Source organism: Rhagoletis pomonella, unplaced genomic scaffold, assembly GCF_013731165.1.
Source record: "Rhagoletis pomonella isolate Grant_MI unplaced genomic scaffold, Rhpom_1.0 Rhpom_scaffold_01822, whole genome shotgun sequence".
NCBI classification, from domain to species: Eukaryota; Metazoa; Arthropoda; class Insecta; order Diptera; family Tephritidae; genus Rhagoletis; species Rhagoletis pomonella.
Window position 1 is genome coordinate 1 of NW_023460376.1, and position 22,878 is coordinate 22,878.

At 32.3% G+C, this 22,878-nt stretch overlaps 1 protein-coding gene across 1 annotated transcript in view; it reads right to left on the reverse strand.

The window, feature by feature from the left end:
* Window positions 1–4: 4 nt before the first annotated feature.
* Window positions 5–22,878, reverse strand: part of LOC118752760 (protein UBASH3A homolog) — a gene marked incomplete at both ends in the record, with an annotated part of 28,079 nt that continues 5,205 nt past the window's right edge. The window contains 5 exon segments of the mRNA XM_036487631.1: window positions 5–421; window positions 545–875; window positions 1,052–1,221; window positions 21,990–22,091; window positions 22,357–22,552. Coding sequence (XP_036343524.1) covers window positions 5–421; window positions 545–875; window positions 1,052–1,221; window positions 21,990–22,091; window positions 22,357–22,552 — 1,216 coding nt within the window.

Here is a 22,878-nt window from a genome sequence, read left to right on the forward strand (position 1 = left end):
AAATCCACACGCTCTCCATGTCGCATTATGTATATCCGACGACATTTCACCGGTGCTACTTCAAGGCTCGCAGCCTCGTGTGAACGCTCCGAATCCATACTGAGCGTGTCATCAGCATTTGGTGCTGCAACACCCATCGGTTCCACCATTATGTCCATGTCCCCTAACCGTTTAGCCACATCTGGCACATTCATTTCTAAACTCGGCGTATCTTGCTGTTTGATCTGCTGTTGCACTGTATGTTGACTAGCCTGTTGAGATTGTGACTGATGGCTGCTATTATGAGTTGTTTGGCTGTTCACACTTTGCAGTAATGGCAAATCCAAGCAAGGTTGCAGAGTTTTACGTAAATATTTTTCCACGCTATTTTCAGAGTCCTCATTAAATACCGAGCCGTCAATTAGTTCGTGAGGAAGACCAACTAACGCCGTGCAAGAAATGCCAGAAATTGGAAAAAATTAATAAAGCTCTTCATTAAAATTAAATATTTAATTTAGGTAAGTTTATAATGCATGTGGATGTAAGAAAATACTGCTTCACCTACTTTGATGATGCAAATCCCTTTGCTGCTCCTCAGCTTCAGTGGAAATGCTCCGCCCGTCAACAATATCAATTTCGTCGGCAGATATTAGTGATGGTGTCATCGATTTGGATAACTGCACAATACGATGCAATGTCCACGCATCTGACTCGGCAGTTCGTTCCGTGTAATTTACAGGTAAATGTCCGGAGCTGCCGGTTAGCCATGAAATACCCTCGGCCCAGCCATCGCACGAGTTGTCGACTGCATCTGTATTCAAATAAATGTAATCGCCGATGCGCAACTCCAGTTCATCGATTTCATGTGGACTGTGGGGATACACCACTTTGTGCACCTACCCCAGCGCATCGCACAAGCAAGAGAACAACACCAATGATAGGACGTTTGTATGTGTATGTAGAAAAGTAAGCAAAGAGGTAAACGAAATAAAAGAGAAATTGCCAATTAAAAAATATTGCTGTAATCATAAGAATGGGGCAAACAGCAACAATTACAAATGAAACAATGTACTTGTTTAGTGGCTAGCCGAGGGTCGCGAGAATACAGACGCAGCTCCCAGTTGGATGCACAGGACGCATCTAGCGATTCCACTAAGCTTTTAAGTGCATTAAACTGATTCTGCGGAAACTGATATGCTAGAGTCAGATGCAACGATTTAACGTGCGGCTCCAAAGATATAGCTGGAATATAAGCAAATATGCAAATATATACGTATGTACATACCTTATGTACATACATATGTATGTACATTTGTATTCAAGGATATATCGTTCATTTACTAAAATACTGTCCGAACTCAAAAAATGGAATTTTTTTGCTAATGACGTAGAATCACTCCTTATATCATTCCTCATATTGGTTAAAAATTCCGCGTAAGAAGAGAACAGGTGTGTACCCGTATTCCTCAGACAAAACTATCCAGCAGCATATCGATGGCTGAGTGGAAGGCGACCCCTATCACGGCAGCCAGTTCTCAGCTTATTTTCAATGTATTTTCGTTTGAGATAGGGCCTTCTTCAACTAAATTCTCAGATAGGGTGTTTTTCAATAAAATTTTGAATTAGGGCCTTCTTCAATAAAATTCTGAAGTTGGGCGTTCTTGAAAAGTTTTCGAACTGGCTCCCGAGACAGGTTAGGGAGTAAACGTACTCCTTTTAATTGCAATGTATTCCCTTGTGCTCCGAAAAAAAATATCTGGAAATGTACAAGTTTCTTAATTTTGTACTTCTTTTGTACTCCTTTTTCCAGGTATGTATTAATATTTTATAATATACAGGGTGTAAAATAATAACTGTTGCACAGGTTTTACTTGAAAAATAGTTATCTCGAAAAAAGGAGTTTATTGTCAATTATCCACAGGTTTTACTTAAATTTATTAATTAGTTTTTAAATTTCAACTTTCAGTTGGGTTTACCAGCGGTAAACACGCTTTGTTACATATCTTCTGTAACCATAAGCTAATTTCCCCCATTTGGGTCCATAAGGCCTAATACTCAGCAATCGAAAAGACTCGGAAGTCATATATGATCCAAATTTTGAGCTAGCACTTTGTGCCAATAGAAAAAACAATAAAGATTCGAAATTTTTGGCCTCTATTATGAGTTGCATTCGATCTTCGACTGTGGTCGAAAGTGCTGATCGAACGAATTTTCATTTGGTATTCTAAAAATAAACTCAACAAACTTTGTGCTTTAATAAATTTTATTTATGTATATTTCGTTGTATATTAGAATTGATAATAAAGTTTGCAATAAATAATTCAAAAAGGCCGTATTTTCTTTTGTTTATTCACGAACATACATATGTTTGTGATCAGCTGATATTCTAACTTGCAAGTTTTCGCTGGTAAAAATTTTTCCACCATAAATTTGCAGCTCTATCACATTTTGCTCTCTCATTTTCCAATATTTTTCAAGTTTTTTGGGTAAGAAAATGCAAAGCCAGTGGAAGTTTTCTAAAACTTTTAATAGTTTTGGGTACGAGTACACTCCCTATAACGCTTCACTTGTTAAATTCCTTTTTTTAGTTGTAACTGAGTTGTAAATGAGCGATATGTAGGTTTATACATACACACATATCTGTGGACTTTTGACTTTTGGGTGAGGTCATTTTCTCTCCAAAGCAGTAATTCATTGAGTTATCGAATGATATTTTTATGTTTAGATTCTATCTTAATGAAAGTTAAATAAAAATTTAAAATGTTTAAATGGAAGCTCCTTATAATTTACTCTAAATTCCAACCTACAGAAAGCACAGAGGTTGTTTTGTCAAAAGTCCACAGATATGTATGTATCCGCATAAAGCACCGCGCGGCAGAAAATTTTACACACGAAAAAATCAATATATGTATTTACAAAACTGGGGACCAAATGTAGTAAAACTGCATTTTTAGTTTTTCTCTCTGACGTCAGGTTTTTTTTAAAGGATTTTGAAATTTCTAGAATATGATTGAATAAAAAAATTATTCAAAAGATTCGGTGCATTGTAGAATAACAAAATGGGTATCAATTAAAAGGAAAACTTCTGTAGAATACAAAAAAAATTTAATTTGTGGGTGCACCAGGACGAATAAGTGTTGAAAATGTCCATTTAAAACTTTATCCTTGAATATCCTGAGAAATTTCCAATATGTATTTTTGATAAAATATATGTCCAGGACTTATATTTTAACTACCACATCCTCGAATTTCGTCCTTCTAACTTGATTAGTTTAAGATAAAAAAATTTTACACTTGTCTTAATAAGATATTGATAGTTACAATATACATAAATGAAGATACTGGAATCATTATTATGGAGCCATGTATGCGCTCTAAAAGAAGTACTTTAATTGTTTTGTATACAAGGGCGCACAGTGGTTCGGATCGCAAATCTAGCTGGACGAAGCTATTTAAACAAATACTCTTTAATGGATTTTTACACCACTTCTTATTTAGGGGATTTTTGGGTCGCTGATTACGAATCTGTAGTCACTTATCAAAAATTCAAAATCGCAGATCCAATATGGCGGACGAAGATTAAAAAGAAAATCGGTAATTTCTATGAAACTAGGTATCTGGGGGGTTTTCTGGGCTGCTGATTACGAATCTAAAGTCATTTACCAAAATTCAAAATGGCGGCACCAACATGGCAAACAAAATATTTAAAAAATCTTAAACCTTCACATATGAAAATTTTTGTAGAGATTATACTTAAAACGATTACAAATTTGTTAAAAGTTTAATAAAAATATGTCGCTTTATATTTTGATTTTTATTTTCAGTTCACAATAATAAAATGACTTAGTACATTTTAAAATAATTTAATAGAACAGCTAATTCTCTAATAAAAATAGTCCGCATCATAATTATGCGACACCCACATCTTGAGATTTGACTATTTTTTTATTATCTATTTAATCTTAATTACTTGTTTCATAAAAATGTAATTTGTTCATTATCAAAGAAATTGTGTAAATCCAGGTTTCAAACTTTGTGCAACATTTGAAAAAAAAAAACTCAACAAACTTTCGCAAAAATTTCGATGTCTTTAATTAGGTTTCTTAGAAAGATATTGAGTGTGCAGTATTCTAGTCCATACAACTTAAGTAAAATGAAGTGCAAGTTTAAAGTACCTGGGGCTTTTTGCTGATTTTTGGCTTTTTTTGTTGTTCCTGTTAATAATTACTTTCGAATTTGGAGATTTGACATACCGTCACTAAAATGCAAATATCTAAGCCAATTGGTTAGACTTGGTTATCGAACTTGCCCCCCTGCATTTGCGAAGGTGTAAAGAGTAATATGCAAGTGGTTTTATAACGGCCTTCGGCGGCCTTTACTTTTCCTACTCTTTAGTTTATTTTTTTAATTGATCAAAACGACGAATTTTCAGTATACATTCGCTTATACCAATGTGGACATAAATTGCGTTATGACCGCTGAATCTATAGTGGAATAAGTGCAGTTTTTGGTTTATAAAGTCAATTTGTAAATATTCAAAGATTTGTGAGTTCAATTAGCAATCTTTTAAGTTAAATTTCAGTTTTTAAAATAGAGTTCTGAAATAGACGGCGTTGACTTACCTTTTTTTGCTTCCATTGTTTTTATTGCTTTAATAAATGCAATTTCTATTTGAATGCATTGTCAGGAATGTATTCCAAGTACCATTAAGTATTTTAAAAACAAATAAAATTTTGACTTTCGTCCAGCTAGATCTGCTATCCGAACCACTGTGGGGCGTAGCCAGCCTTTCACTTAGGGGGCAGGAGTTTATATATGTATGTGTATACTGTATACTGTGTAATAGAAATTTTTGGGTTTCGGAACGTATAAGTTTTCTGGTATCCTTTACAACGATAACATTTTTTTAAAAATCGGTTTGTAATTTTTTTGTTTAAAATATTTTTTTTTAAAAAAGGTATTTTTTGACTTTAAATGTTTTTTCTCAAATTTTTATATACGAAGTATACAAATATGCATATCAGAAGAAAGGGGTTTAATCGCCTTTACAACGATACCGTATCGGTTTGTAATTTTTTTGTTTAAAATATTTTTTTATAAAAAAAAACGCAGTTATACTATATTTGGCTCCTAGTTTTGTGATTATATTGATTTTTTTCGTGTGTTTTGAAAATTTTTGGTTTTTGTAGCACGGTGTAGTAGATATAAATGTATAAAAATGGTGTAATTATAAATTATATTTTGTGAGCATTACTAAACACATTCAACATTAAAAATCTACATTTCGCTAACTTAGAGTGAAAAGTTGCAAAGTCCACCTTTTGTGAAAACTCATATTGTAATATAAAAGGCAAGAGCAATTAAAAATGCATCATTTCCAAAATTATTAATGCTACTAGTTTGCTAAGTCCAAAAGAGGCACAAGGAATTGTATAAGGCCAAAGTAATAAAAAATCTTCTACATAATATCTAAACTCTCGGATTCTTATAGTTTTGTTTTGCTTTAAACGCCCAAAATGTTGCATTCAAACAAAGTCTTGCAAATTAATTGAAGAAAATGGCTAGAATAACTTTTGTTTCCTCTTGTAAAATTTGTAAACATGGAATTAGCCACTTTTCACTTTAAGCTAGCGATATAAATTGCACTACACAAATAATGTAAAACACATCGCTCGCTTGTTGAAATGACGCTGTAATCAAACAATTTTTTATAAGTTTAGTATTCAGGAATAGCCGTGTGTTTATGTTATGTTGTGTAAAAAATTCATAACGATATCTTTGTATTGTGTCTGATTATAAGTAGATTTGTTTCCCTTCCAATTTTAACCTTTCCGCTTAGTTATGTGTTAATCTGTTCACTCATCGTTTTCGAAGTTTCGCATAGGATTTGCAGTTTTCTTTATACATGAAATTTCTTGCATATATTATGTGCATGTTTCAAAAAGTAGAATTTTTTAAGCAAGTGGCAAAATCTCACGCTATCAGCAGAGTCAACAGTTATTTTGCTACAATATCGATAAGAGATACAGAGAAAAAGTTCTTAGTGCAATTGTGAATAGTATAGAAGATCGTCTTGGAAATCTATAAGAATTCACCTAGTATCGGATAGTCAGAATTGCTGAACGTACTCTAACAGAAAACAGGTGGAATTGTTCCAGTCCAGCAAAACAGCCAAAACTGGTAGAAATAATGGAAAATCGACGTTTTATATGGGCTAGGATATTGGAGTAAGACATATTTAAACAGTTGTTAAGAGTGACATTTGAAATAATCACTACATTCAAAGCATTTTTGATGTCGAATTCGTCCTGCACGTTAAGTAATGTAGCAATTTTTTTCAAAAATGCGGATTTTGCATAAAAAATGAATTTAAATTTGCCGTTATACTGAATAGAGTCCGACCGATCAATTGGCCGATGCTGAGGCTGAATGAGCTATTGTTATCTAGTTATTTGATTATGTTTTTCTTTTATTATCATAAGAATTTATAAAAGAATTTGTTCTTAAAATGCCATTATATTCAGGATTTAATCGGCAAAGAATCGGCCGATGCTTCGGCTGATTAAATCCTGGATTAGATTCATTTCGAGAACAAATGCTTTTATAATAACAAAAGAAAAACATAATCAAATAACTAAATAACAGCCTCATTCAAGAATCGGTCAAAAACGGCCGATGCCGATTCTTTTGGCCTATACTAGCCCCGGCATCGGCCGATTAATCGGTCGGATCCTAATACTGAATATGGCACAGGTATTTTTTTCACGCCCAACATTGTCATTAAAAATGTTGTAATTTAGTGGCTAGTTGAAATTCTGCTTTAGATTAATTTTTAGTAAGTGCTCATTCCGTTTTCAGTCACTTTGGCCGCCCGCACTAGTCAAATATAGTTCTACATATATAAATTTTAATTAATATAATAATTCTTGAGTAGATACTTAAGTAAGTTTAAACCATTTAAAAGACATATTCTTGTGTAAAAAAATAATAATAAAAAAACTGCAAATTTTTTATTTACAAAAATGCTCGTCAACCGCTCCAATGATGTTTTTAATCAAAAATCCAAGTTACATATGGTTACCTAAAAGTAAAGAGGTGGCAAGTAGGGATGTTAATTTCTCGGCTTTTTCCGATCCCGGGATTTTCGGGATGGCGTTGTCACAATCCCGGGATCTCGGGATTAGTCCCGGGATTTAGACATTCAACAACTTGAATCGAAAAAATTGCGTCTATATTGTTTGAGAAGCTCTCCTACCATGAAATAAATAACAAATAAATGGGTTTGAAACCTAATTTTTTATTTAAACTGGCGTTTTTATTTTTCTCTCTGACCGCAGGATTTATTTTTAAGGACTTATTTTCAAAGATATGATTAAATCCAAAAATTATTAAAAAAATTTAATGCAATGTAGAATAAAAATATGGGTAACAAATGCAATGGGAAATTTCTTTAGAATTTAAAAAATTTTAATTTTTTGGATTCACAAGGACGAATAGGTAATTTTTAAGTTGACAAATTCGAGAATGTTATTGAGTTTATATAAGCCCTTAACATATAATTTTTTCAAAAACAAATATTGCGAAATTTCAAGGATAAAATTTTAAAATGACATTTTCAATATTTACCAGCCCTTCTGCACCAGAAACTTGAAGGGAGGGAGATTCTGTAACCAGTTAACGCCAATTTTCGTATCGATATCGTAACTTTCCGACAAGTTTTATGAATTTTCTATTCTATAAAATTTTCAAAAGATTTCTATTTCAAAGTTTGACATTTTCTTTCCGTTAGGTCGGAACTAGAGATGGGCGCCGGATAGCGGGACCCACGGTACTGATTTAAAATTGGCTGGGATGGGCGTAATCGGGAAGATTTGTAAAAACATGGCGGGCGGGACGGGACCGAAATCCTCGCAAAATCACAAAATCTTCCTTAAAAACGATGTTTGAAATATGCACTTTTAATGTTTTATTGAGGCGAAAAAGAAAAAATTATAGGAAGATGCCAGATCTTTCATTGTTATTTAAAATTAATATGAAAGACATGAACATTTTTGTGAACCTTCGATCGGTTTGTAAACCTCGCCACACACGTTGAAATCTCAACCGCTCGTTTCAATTTGTTGTCCGTATGTAGCCTGCTTTAGAGATAGATATCGGGACCCACGGGACCCGCGGTACAATTCTGAAAAATGTCGGGATAGGCGGGTTCGGGACTTAAAAATCGAATTTCGGGATGGGCGGGGTCGGAATTAAATATTTAGTCCCGTGCCCATCTCTAGTCGGAACCATGGTGAAATAATAATGTGTTGTCACTTGGGGGTGGTTGTTGTAATTTTGGCAATTTCGGCATACCAGCGTTACAGTAATGCCTACTCTATTCATTCCAATTTCATTTCTGGGCAAAATGGAACAAAAAACGGAGCAGACAATTTTGTGAAAAAGTATGCGTAGGTATCACTTACTACGTTTGTTCGCACGGTAAACTTTGCTGTATAAACGCTGAGTCAATTTTTTATTTGCAAATAACTAAATCGCGCAAATAAGTATTGATTAGTGATACTATTTGCAAATAAGTGCAAGGCGCCGCCATTCTTAGGTTTATTTTCTTTTTCGATGGTCATCTTTTGCCTTTTGATAATTAAAACGTTGCCATTTTTAATTTTATTTTCGACGGTCATATTATTGCCTTTTTATTATCAGGCAATATTAAAAAAGAATTTTTCGCCATCGAATAAAAAGGGAGTTAGGTATTTGCAAATCATTTTTATTTGCAAATAGCTTACGTATAAACGTAGTAACCGGTTCTTGGTTTCGCTTTTGCTTTGACTTTTCGTTTCAAATTGTTTGGAAAATTTAAGCTATAATTTCCAATAACTGTGATTTTGTAAGTAAATTTTTGGTAAAATATATGTGATTATTGGAGCAGTGCCTCGGATGGCTACGATAATGCATTTTGGTCTAACAATTTAAACGCATAATTATTTTATAATAAAACTGATAGAATTCGGAAATGTAATTTTAAAATGTTAACGAAAATAAAGGTCGTAATAAAATTTCCTTTATAGTTAAGATATTTAAAAACTAAGTACGCATATACATGTACTTCAGAACTTAAGGAAAAAACACAAGAATAAAATAATAAAATTCCATACGGGCTAATATGTAATTTTTAGTAGAATTTAAGAATAATTAAACCAAGATAACGGTATAATTTAATTTGTTTTAATATGAATAATTGAAAGACGGAAAATAATCCGTATTTTTTAAGTTTTAACCATCATCATATGTGTGTGGTAGGACCGTGTGGCCTTTAAGTTTTAAAAATAATAATTTTAAGGTAGAAAAATATATTTGAATAATAATTATTAAAATCAATATATTTGATCGAAAAAATAAATATTAAGTAATAATAATTTCTTTTGAGCGAAAAAATGAAACTGTAATTACACTGGTTTACAGCAAAAATATTTTATTGATGCAAGCTTCATTTAACCGGTGTGGGGTCCCCTGATGCATGTATGTATTGGAAATAGTACCCAAAAAGTAGTAGAAATAATCCTAATCTTTTCCCCCTTTTTCTACTACCCCAAAATGCATGGCCGCAATTGGCATGTAGAAAAAACGAGGTTATGTAAGTGACATCACCTTATATTTATTTCACCATGGGTCGGAATCCTGATAAAGGTATTTAAATTTTTGTATCATGAGGTTAACGATGGAAAAAATTTTGCCGTTAGGCTTCGTGTCAAATATTCGCTGGAGTTTTTGTATAAAGTAATACATACGTGCACACTTCTTAATGAGTCCAGTTGAGTACTTGGGCTACGAATTCTTACTGTTTACAAAACTTGGCACTAAGAATTGCGTGAGTTGACAATTTTTTTTGGACAATGATATTTTGTTCATCTTATGCAACCTTCCATCTTGTGCATTTTCAATGCACTTTAGTCGAAGCATTTTGATCCATCTATGAAATTTTGTGACGCTAGATAGGCCGACTCTGGCAGTGCTCAACATTACAAGGCCAGGCAATGCACCTACTTGGGGGGATATGCTATAAAAATATTTCAAATACTAATTAATCTTCCAAAGAATATATTAAGAATTGGCGGGCATTCTTGGAATCACCACAAAACAACAAATAAAGTTAATAATATATATAAACCGTAAGAAACCAATGGCCGACCACGGAAAGAATTGCTTAAAATATCACATGCAATGTTGCCATTTTGGTGCTCTTGGAGCTAGCTTTGGCTCTTTACTTTTCTTTTTAGCTCCGAAAATTGGGCTTTAGCTCCTAGCTCTTTTTTAGCTCTTTTCAAAATTATGTAGCACTTTGTTAGCTCGAGGAAGTTTTAGTTGTATATTTGGTAATATATTAAAATTAAAAATCTGTAATTCCATTGATCATACAAGTGTTGACTAAAATTTATTTGGCTTAAGTGGTCTCAGTGGCTGAATAAATATGGGCAAAATCGGACAATAACCACGCTAGCTTCCCATGTAACGGTAGTTTGTAGAAATACAAAAATAGCGATTTTTAATATTTAACTCTTTCAGACCCTAATGCATCATAAGCGATAATCGCCTATGTCGAAAAAGCTGAATTCGAGAATAAACGCTTAAATATTTTCACCTATAACTTTTTAAGTACCCTAGCTAACGAGATGAGAGTTTCACATATACATGGAATAGTAGTTGCAGAAAGCGATAGCATATATGACCCAATTCTTTCTTAAGTCAACTTAGGCGGTTATTGCTTATAACCGCAGATATACAGCCGTGCTCCCAGTTTCACATTTCAATTTCACTATGTGATTTTAAAGATTTCCCGTGAAACTGAATTAGTGTGCCCTCAATTTTACAAATATCAATATCTGACTAACTGCTGTAGTTGAAATTGTCCTTTCGGTTTGGGCGATGTATGCTTTTAGTAAGGCATCATCAGCAAATTCCTTATTACTTAAAGACACTAAAATTTCAACAAATAACTAGCTGTCCAAAATGGCACCTAAAAATATCTAAGAATTCAAGGCGAATTTATATACAAGAAATAATAGAATCTTTTTATTTTGACCAGTTTTGGCTACATTACTTTTGTTTATTTGATGTTTAGTATTTTTTTATAAAATTCTAGCACATTATATAACACGCACTATATAAGTCCACATTTCAACGTTTGTACAAAAATTATAAAAATTCAAAAAATTTTACCAAAATCGCCCAAAAATTTCAAACTTTTTAATCAGATTTTTTTTTAAATTTTGGGTATACAGTTTTATAGCCCATTAAATTTTAGTACGTTAGGGAGCGAATCTCATGACGTTAGAAAATCGAGTTGATTTCTAATATTTTTTTTTTTTTGCTGACGGTGTTGTGCATTTTCTTCCTTATAAAGTATGTGCGACCATGATCAACATTTCTTTTTATATGTAAGAATAATTTAAACCCTCTTGACTTCCTCTTTTCATTTCACTGACAACAAAGCAAGCGGATTCAAATCAAGGTTATGTGATTTGAAGCATCAAAAATGTGACTTGAGGCCGAATTCGCAGGGAAAATGGCGAATGTGAAATTGGGAGCATGGCTGATACTCTTTTGTGTGCAAGTTCGCAAGTGTGAGCCATATGACTCGATTGTGCGTTTCTTTCTCTTTGGCTGCATTTCTTTATTCATTCTGAACGTTTGGAATAAACTTTTTTGTTTACTTATTCTTTAGAACGTTCCTGATGATATGTTAACGTACGTTTTAAACGCATTCTGTTTATTCCGGCTATGAAATGGGATTATCCGGAATGTATAAAGAAACGCAGCCTTTATGTACCGTATGCGTTGTTTGGATCATTAATGGAACAACTAAAATTATAAAATGTTGATAAAAGTGGTTCTGCAACTTAAAAAAAAATATCCATAATAAAGTATATATCAGATAATTTGTTCTGTTTTTTACATTAAAACCCAGAATTTGGTGAAGAACGCAGTATCTCAGAATTCGGTTCAAAAATGCCCTATATCAGCTGAAAATGTATTGAAAATGTGACGAGATAGGGCGTTTTTGAATCGTCAGCTGAGATACACTGAGGGAAAAAAATTTTAGAATTAAAAAAAACGTGCTAAATTAAAAAAAAAAACGCATATGAAAGAGCACCAACCCATCTCGTTTTAAATTTGAGTATATACGTTATAAAATATGTGGTTGTGAAGTGCACAGATGTGTTTTCGTAATTAAGAAGAAATAAAATTTAATTTTATGTTCCGCCATCTGATGGTAATTGAACCCGGACCTCTCTTGGCCGCATCCAATTGTATCAAGCGTCTTTGGCACACTCAGCTACAGCCCTACATGTAAATAGGAATGTTCGATATTTAAGAAAGTATCGATATCATGAATCGATTTAATTCATTGCATGTAAAATCGATATGGCGATATATCGGGCCGAACAATATCGATATCGGAAAAATCGACGTTGAAAATCCTACTCCCAATTGAATAGAATATTAGACCTGCTTATCAACTCAACTAATTGTGTTATTTCCATCTTGTATATTTACTGAGGACTAAAACAAACGGTTTATCAAACTTAAGAGCTAAATAAATCACACAAGCTGTTCATTAAACCTACTTTAATATTTTTCCATAGACTCCTTTGTAGATGAAAAATAAATTTCAACTTAAATATCGATATTGTGGGTAAAGTATCGATGCCTTCGATATATCGACCTTGGAATATCTATTAAAAAAAATCGATTATCGTGCGATGAAATATCGATATTCAGAAAAATCGATACGATATCGAACATTCCTACATGTAAATGAGACGATATTCAAAATTTTCCATTCATTAAATGCCAAAAACTAAAACTCGTTCAATTCTAGCGCATATAATAGTTTCAAACGGCCAAAAATTGCCGTTTTTTTTAGAATTTTCGTTGTCCAATTTGCTTTTATATAATGAGTAAACACAATTTAGTTTTATATGGAAGCAAACCGCGACACCTACGCCAAAAAAATTCTAAAACGAAAATTGTTAACCACTTGAAACTGGCACTTCTAGAAAATCGAATTACAATTTTTACGAATAAATGTAAATATTGCACAAGGTTTGAAACCCGGATACGGCTTTTGTTAACGAATTAACTACATTTTTATAAAAAATAACTTAAATAAATAATTATTGTGAAAACTTGCCAGTTTTGGTGCGACTTAAATTTTTTCGACCACTCTATGTATTACATTATCCGCCCAAGTCTGTGTTTTCTTGATACATTTTTTGTAAAGAAATTTTATCAAGATTTTTGTCAAGTAAAGCTTCCTTCGCATTCTGTGTCAATATTTATAAAACAAAAAGCTCTACGCAAGTCGAATTTATATATATTATTATATTTATATATATATATTATATATATAATATACACATATTATATATATTTATATGTATTCGCCTTGGCTCTACGATTTCCACATGAGTGGAACTGATTTCATTGTCACCAATGCAAAATATGAATTTAAAAGCAAAAAGCTTTTGACTGCCGTAGCCGAGTAGGTAGAGATGTCGACTATAATTCCGTGTGTCGCAGGTTCAAATGCCGGCACATGGAGTATTTAATTGTTAGAAACAAATTTATTAATATACAAAATGTATACATTTCACATGAAATTTCAATTTGTCAATAGCATTTTCAATCTTGATAATTTATCATGAAAAGAGCTTTTGATTTCTGTGCTAGAATACCAATCCTTGATAAATAATAAAAAATTGACAAATTATAAAGATTTTCAATTTATCAAGTGCACAGAATCGGGCTGTATATGTACATTTTTTATTATTTTTTGTTTGTAAGTTAATTATATAAAAGTTTGGTTTGGTTTATGGTGCATTTACATGGTAAGAAGCCATATGAACTGTTGATATGCTAAAATAGAGGGACTACATGTTTCAATGAGGAATTCAATGATATCGAGTGGGATCCGTATAATACATTTCTTCATATGAAAAATTATGGGGAGATACTGTAAACATACTGTTGTGATACTGTTAAGCATATGAAATTATAGCAAGTTAGATTTTCATACATCTTCCCATAAAAAGTTTAAAAGATGCAGCGATACCAAGGCGGGTTTTTCCCATTTTGATGCCTTTTTAATATAAAAGTCCACCGAAAAGGAGGAAAGCGGCAACTCCGCCATTCACATACATGTCAAATGTATGAATTTTAAAAAATTAAAAACAATAAACAAACAAATTCAAAATCAAGAAATTCTTTATACTAGAACTTTTTAAATAGCATCAACTCATGTATAAGTGGACAATAAAAATACAAAGCACTATGATAACAAACTTAAAAACAAGACATTACAGAACATTTTAATGAGCTTTGTATCACATTTAAGTAAAAACAAGCCTATATTTTCCAAGCTGGCAAAGAAATGAAAATGTAAACATATGTATATATTTTTTATACAGTTTATGCTTCTTTCTGGCTTTTACAAAATGCAGGGATACCGCACTTATTTGGATGCAATATGATCGTAATGTATTTTCAATTCGAAATCAAAGAAAAACATCACACGAAAATGTTTGCGATTTTAGGATAATTAGTGTATATTTGCAAACTACTACAAAGAATGGAGTGTCATATCTTAACAGGTTTAGATAATTAAAGCAACAAACATTTTATGGTCTCATGTTTCCATTGCTACTTTTTCTAACTTTTCCTTTTGTTTAGCGCTGCAACCGCTTAAGTTATATATTTTAATTTATACATGTGAACTATTTTTAATGAGTATTTTTTCATTTGCTCCTGAATTTTAGGTACATTTTCATCTCATTCTTTTTTATATTACATATATACACTCCGATGTTCGGAGTGAATATACCAGCAATATATGTAAAAGTGGTGGCGGCTGATGTAGAGCATTACGCAGAGCCCGAGTTCAAGCCGAGTTTCCCACCAACATCAAAATATAAAAAACAAAAAAGTTTTTTCTAATAGCGGTTGCCTTTCTGTTGGTAATAGTAACCCTACGAGTGTATTCTGTCATGGAAACAGCTTCTCATAAAAATACAATTGCCGTTCGGAGTCGGCGTAAATCTGTCGTTTACTTTATGTGACAAAATCACGCACGTCACATATCGGAGGAGAAGCTGGGCCAAACACTAAAATATTGTGTAAGCGCCAATATGTATATCGTCGTTTAAAGTACGAAAGCGCGTATCGTGGTTCTGCAAAACCTCGAAATTGAAATTTGATCACCGGAAGCTCCTGACATCAAGCCCTTAGCCATTTATAACAAAATGTCGATACTTAGTCATAAGGAGAAGAGATAATTAAGTTTAAAAGAGAGAGCCGTTTTTAATTAAGACCACAGTATACAGTAAACCAACCATTGACAATATGCTTATTTGAAAATTAATACATGAAATACTGTGCATGTATAGGATTTTTTTGTCATTAACCCATAGGCAACGACTGGTGCAAAAGTACCCACAAATATTTGACATGTAAATTTGAACAGCAAAATTCGTAAAAATAGTAATAATACAAAAATACTAACTAACTTCGGCCCTGACTTTCGTTGAAATATATCAATTTTGTTCGAGTTAAAGTGTTTACAAAGAGACACGGCTGGACCAATTCAACTCGCCGCACAGTGTATCATTTCCATATTCTAGAAAAGATTAATTACATTATTTTATGACGCCAAATTTCAAAACAACGTCAAAAATGTTTTTAGAAATGCCTGATAAAGACGAAACAATAACAACTTAAAAATGTAAATCAAAGTGTATGGCGGGACGGTGTTTGATTTGGAAAATTACCGAACGCAATAATATTTAAACTTGTATATTTGAAACTGAATCTCAATGTTTAATTTGTCGGTCTTATGTGATTTATGCATCTATTGCTAAAATATCATTTTGGTCTTATTTTTTTAGGTATGATCTTTCTAATGAATATACATTTTTGGGATTTTAGTAAACTAGGACTGAGTATTTCATGTTAAAGTAAAACGATGTTGACTTAAATTTATTTTTAGCAAATTATTATTTTTATTAGACCCGCAAACTCGTTATCCGCCACTATTCGATAAAGTTCGTATCTCAGTTTATTTGCCACTCCTCTTAGACTTTAAACAACACAATTTTAGGTGCTGGAAAGTGCAGGTTTTGATGAAATTTTCTTTTTTCTGGCCTACTGGGAATTTCATTTTCTTCGAGTGTTTCATTTGCATTTTATCTCGACCGAGACAAATTCTTGTATTTTTGCTTTGAATAGAGAAAGCCCGATTCACTACCTTTCCAATGGTATCCCATTTTTGTAAATAGAGCAAGAAATATTTAACTTATAACGGAATTTTGTTGACCCAACTTGACTTTTTTATCGATATTTTCCACGCCCATAATTAAAAAAAAATATATTTATTTTTAAGTCCATTTCTGTCAGTTTATAATTCCTTGTTATAGGGAAATTCCAAATATCAATTTTGGGCATTTTAGCCTTTGTAGTTAGTTAAACATTTCAGTTTTTGCATCTTTTAAAATTGTAGTTATATATGTAATAGGGTGGCGTGACAGTAACCTATCTTATAACGTACCTTGTGCAAAAATTCATTAATCTATCTTCAATAGTTTTCGAATTACAGAATTAAAAGCAGCTAGATGGGTCAAATCTTACACTGAATATTTTCATATATATGTATGTATGCATATATGTATATTAGACTGCATCACTCCCCATACAAAAAAAATCTGTACTATTTTTCCATTGGAATTATAAAATCTATTATATTTTAAGACGTCCACCAAAATATTTCGGAAAAATATTAAGATTTAAGTGAGATGGACCGATTTGAAAATACCTCCAAAAATGGAGTTTTTTATGAATAAAAATAGTTTCTTAAAGATTTTTTTTGAAAAAATCCCCTCAAATGACAAAACGGTTTAAGCTTAAAAAATTTGCGTTAAAATATTTTTAAAAAATTTAAAAAAAAATTGAACGGAATCGTGATAATGAGATTTTTGGTGCTGTTTTTAACTTTTTTCAAAGATTGGTATAAGAAAAACTTGAATAACTGAGCCTAAACTCTCCCGATTTAGACTTGTGAGATATCATTGGAAAGGTATTTTCTCACCCTTTTTATTTCTTTGCTAATAAACTCATTCAAACGATGGAAGAGAAAGGTAGGATGAACGAACGTCATTCAAAGTGGAATTAAGATATGTTGGTATTCGAAAAAACAAGATGGGACACGAATGACGTTTTTTTGGCCAGAAATAAACACAGTGTGAAAATACCTTTCTACTGAGATCCCATGAGTCTAAATCAAGAGATTTTTGGCCCAGTTATTCAAGTTTTTCGTAAACCAATCTTTGAAAAAAGTAAAAAAAACCGTATCAAAAACTTCATTCTTACGATTCCGTTGAAAGGATTTTTAAATATTTTTATGCAGATTTTTTAAGCTTAATCTAATTTGTCATCTGAGGGGACTTTTTTCAAAAAGTTCTTTAAGAAACTGTTTTTATTCATAAAAAGCTTCATTTTTGGAGGTATTTTCAAATCGGTCCAGCTCGCTTAAATCTTAATATTTTTCCGAAATATTTTGGTGGACGTCTTAAAATATAATAAACTTTGTAATCCCGGCGGAAAAACCGCAACTTTTTTTGGTGATGCAGTCTAATGTATATATATATATGTACATACATTTTATACGGTTGACAAACTGGCTCGCTTATCTGCATAAACCGTTTTTATTTGCATTAACTCATGCATTATCTCCTTGCAAATGAGAATAAGCGGCAGGACAAATACATAAAAATTTCGTGCATTTGTTCGAACGTGGAGATATAATTTTGTGTACATATTCTATTAAAGCTATTAAGGTATCTACTATAAGAGTGGTTTACTTGAAAATGAGAGAGTTCTACTTTTAAGCTAAGTAAGTACTTGTTCTACCTCTTAAATTTTCCAGTCAGCCCACCATTATTCACTGAAAGTTGTATTCGGAACGCGGAGTGACTTATTTAGGAACTGCATCCGGTCATAATCACTCACGCTACACGCGTGATTTTACGTGACTTGAAAATATTTTTCACTATAAGAAAATATTGATATTGTCGTCAACGAAAACGACAACTGTGAAAAAATATCAACCAACACATTCAAACAAATTGTCAAATAAGCATATTTAAATTTTTTGTTTTGTCTATCTGGATTACTGTATACTGTGATTAGGACAAGTTTTACTCCCTCCTATAAAATTTAGGCAACCTCACATACGAGGTTTTGCATTTTCTTGATGCGCGGTTTTGTACTTTAAACGACGATATGTAGAAGTATTGCATACATATTTTGGTAGCTTTTCAAGTATAAAGTCCACCGAGAAACATATAATATAACACATGATCAAAATTTTTTTTTTACATGGAAAAAAATCCGCAACACCCTCGACAAAAAAAATTCTAAAAAATCAACGGTAATTTTTAGCGACCTGAAACTTCCACTTTATTATACTAAAATGGAATGGGCTACAAAACTGCATACCCCAACATTTTCTATATATTCTAATTAAAAATTTTGAAATTTTGATGACGATTTTAAGTTTGATTAATTTTTTTTGCAATTTGTGCAAGCTTTGCAACTTTTGTTATTGTGGTTTCTAATATAGATTGAATTATATTTTAAATGAAAATTATTAAAAATAAATAAATAAACATAATTTGCAAGCAATATCGTTTTGAATTTCGTTGCTAATTAGTTGCACGCATCTGTATGTATATCGCTTTCATTCATTTCTTCATAGAGTTGGTGCTTCTTTTATAGGAAAGTTCATACGGCTTATGAACAGATTCATACCATGTAAATGCACAATTATGAATACATGTGTAGATGAATCACTCAGAAAAAACATGCCTTGTTGCTAGGAAAAAAGTATATTATTCTAAGGAAATATTGCCTTGAAATGGTTCCAATGACTTGGCTGCCTTAATACGATTTGACTCCCCAGCCAACAAAGAAACGTAAATTTTTCCGACAGTGCAGTTTAGTTCAATTTTCCGTATCCGAAAACGAATAGAAAAACTCGTTCAGTTATCATCAATTTTTGTATCCGGAAAACGCTCGAAACGTTCGCAAAAGGTGATGTCATTTTAATGCAATAATTGTATTTTATTTTCTAAAGCTACCCAGCCAGCAAAATATCCGGAAACGTATCCGAAAATTGAAACAATTTCGTATAAAAACCTGATGTTTCATCCGTTTTCCGATTCCGTTTTCGGGCGTTTTTCAGATCAATTCTCCCACTGAAGTGTTCATCCGAAACGTATGTGCAGAAAACTATCGAAAATGGTTGTAAAACGGATGCGCTTTCGGCTGTTTTCCTGAGATTTGTCTGATACAATTTTTCTTTGAAAACGATTTCATTATGAACTTCACAGAAACTTTTTCATAGTTACAGGAAACCAAACAAACAAAATTTAAGATACAGCAATTATTTCAATTTGAATAACTAATTTTAATGTGTTACTTCTGACGGAATTCGAACGTGGGACATCCTGAAAGCTAACAAATAGTAGCACACTTCTCTGCACACTCAGTTACTGGCGAATATGTATACATGTTTTCAAATGCTCAGTTTGAACAGATATTTTAAAATTATTGTTTTGAAATAAGATGATGACATTTTTCGGATAAGGAAAATGAGCAAATATGAAAATCGTTTTCTGAACATTTCCGGAAATGAAAAATGTACGAAAACTGCACTTTCGGCAAAAAGTACGTTTCTCTGCTGGCTGGGTAAACATTTGAAAGCATGAATGCGTAGTTGGTAGTAGCTGAGCGTGCAGAGGAGTGTGCCTCTATTTGTTAACTTGCAGAAGGTACCGAATTCCGTCAGACGCCTGATAATTTTATTTTATTTCTTTTGAACCATGAAAAAGTATCTGTGAGGTGCAGAAGGAAAGCGTATTGAACGAAAAATTCAAACAGACAAATTTCAGAAAAGACAGCCGGAAACGTATCCGTTTCACATACTGTTGCCTGTTCATACGTTTCTGCCGCACACTTTAGTGGGAAAACGGATCGTCAAAGCATACGAAAATGGAATCAGTAAACGGACAAAACTCCGCACTTCATCCACTTTTTTGTCCTTTTTCGGATCGGTTTTCGTTTTTTTTGCTGGCTGGGTCAGTTTAAGGAAAACATATTTCCCTTAGCTTTTGGGAAAAATTTACTTGCCGTTTTATCCCCCGTGAAAGGAATAGGTATGTAATTTTGCTCGTGGCGCTCATACAGTGGCAATGGCCGACAGAGCAAAGCTCTGAAGTGCTAGTCGAGGGATGCAAGGTTCGAGTCCCAGAGCAGGATTTTTTTATTTTTTTTATTTTATTTTATATTTATGTTGAATATAATTGTTATAAGGCCATAAATAACAAAAAACAGATAATATTTTTAATTGTAATTTTTTAAATTGTATTTAAAAAAATGTATCTAATTTATTTTTTATGGTATTTGAATATTTAGGATTTTCCATATATGAAATTAATTTTACAATTTGTAATTTATATTTAATTTAAATTGAAATAATTGACTTACCTTACTCTAACCACCTCCAACCGGACTCGAACCTGCGATCTCAGAAACAGAAGCAGTAGTCTTCACGCGACGCCACAGCCGACATTTGCCAGGAAAGCAATTAACTGTGTCTTAACAGCACTGACAAAATTCAAAATTATTTAAGGATATTATTACTTATTCGAGTAAATTTACTTCCTCAAATTAATGATGCCCAATTTTTTGCATGAACCTGAATTAAGGAAAAACTTCTCAAATTGAGTAAATTTTTCGTAATAAGGAAAAAACAGTAACTCTAAAATAAGTATACTTTTTCTTGTTTTACGGCTTTTTTCTGAGTGATTACTTTGAAAAATAAAATAAACAGAAAGATCACCAATATTTAAATAATACATAAATTGCTTTTTTTTTTGTAATTTGACGAAATTTCGTGCGAAATCGGCTGAATTCGCATATAAGCAAATATATTTATTAATCTTATTACAAAAGTGATACAAAAATGTTGGGCCATGATAAATTTTAATGTTTTTGGGATCGCTGATTAAATGGTGGACCCACCCAATATGGCGGCAAAAAAAAATTTAAGTCACTTAGATTCGCTAAAAAACTTTACATCGGATTTCAGATATTCAAAATTTCGGCTCCATATTGAATGTACCATTTATCACGGGAAAGTTAAAACCGAACGAATGTACACGGCGTATGAGTAACAAAAAATTTTAAAGAAAATGTTCTTTTAAATATTTTTATTTTTTATGCTATTAAAGTAGAAGGACGAAATTCGAGGATATGGTCGTGTGTATATTTATTCTTAACCTATAATTTTTTCAAAAGCAAATACTGCAAATTTGCAACGACACTCCTATTACCAATACCTATTCGTCCTTATGCACCAAAAAATTTAATATTTTTCAATTCTACAGAATTTCATCTTTTATTTGGTACTCATACAGATATTCTATATAATATTGAATTTTTTAAATAATTTTTGCAACTAATCAAACCTCTCAGTTTTCAAAGTCCTTAAAAAAATTCTAACTCCAGAGAAAGAAACTACTATATTTTGCTCCTTGTTTTGGAGTATAATTTTTTGTGTGCAAAATTGACTTTTGCTCGGTGTAATTCATGTTATCATTAACTTGATTTTTTTGAGTGACATGCCACTTTCAAAATAAACATTTTCGTTATTCCGTTGATTAGTAAAACTTCTCTCGAACAGAACCTCAGAAGCTCTAAACATTTCTATGATTTTTTTTTTAATTTGCAGATACCGTTAAATTCTAATTGGTGTTATCATTAATAAATTTTTTTGAAAAGGCGACTCATGCCACTTTCAAAATAAACGGCTCATATGTATATCTATATCATCTTAACAGCATGCAAAGTGGGATAAAGAAACTATTCAAATTGTATTCTAAAATAAATGTTATTCTTCTTACATCGACTACTACGAGGTATACAACGTGTACCGGATGAAACAGCACCGCACCATGGGAAGCAAGCGACTATTGCATCGAGCTGCTCATACGTGTCGCTTATGACTGTTAACAAATTATTTCATCGGCCATAAAGACATCATAGAATTTGTTTAAAATTCAAGCGTTACATATCATATTCCAGTGAAAGCATTTAAAAAAAGGGTAGAAAAGAGCACCAAAAATTGTCCATTACATTTACCAAAAAATATACATATGTATATGCACCACACCATCTGGTTCAAATATTTTTACACAAGAAAAGTTAGCATTCTTTACATGATATATGTACAAAAATTACCAAAAATCATTTACAAGAACAGTGTCATACTTGAATTGGACACCTCCTTAACGTATTGCAGGGATAGTCGTTTTAAATAGTTGGCGTCCTCTTCCGCTACAAAGAAACCCATAAAATTCTGACTCATATAAGGCTCCAACTTTAGGGGTCGATCTAGAAGGGCCCCACTCATGTCAACAACCTGTTTTAGAGCTTTGGATAATTGCAGTGAACTCTCATCCGGAGCCTTTAAACACAAAAAGAAAGCAACGAGAATAGTTATTAAAAATTCAAATAATTAAATAGTTATATATATTTGCTCTAACTAAAATTAACTACAAAATTGAACTATTTATGTCGTTCGGTAATGGACGAAACTGATTTTAAATATTTTAAACGACGCCCTGAACTTCTTCACTTATTTATAAAAAACGTTGCGAATATTCAGAGTCGTACGAGTATTTAGTCGTAGAATAGTCGATTTGGTGTCGACTTATCCGCTAAGTACCAGCATACAATTTTTTTTTCACCTGCAGTTTTATAGCTCATTCAATTTCAATACAATAAAGTGCA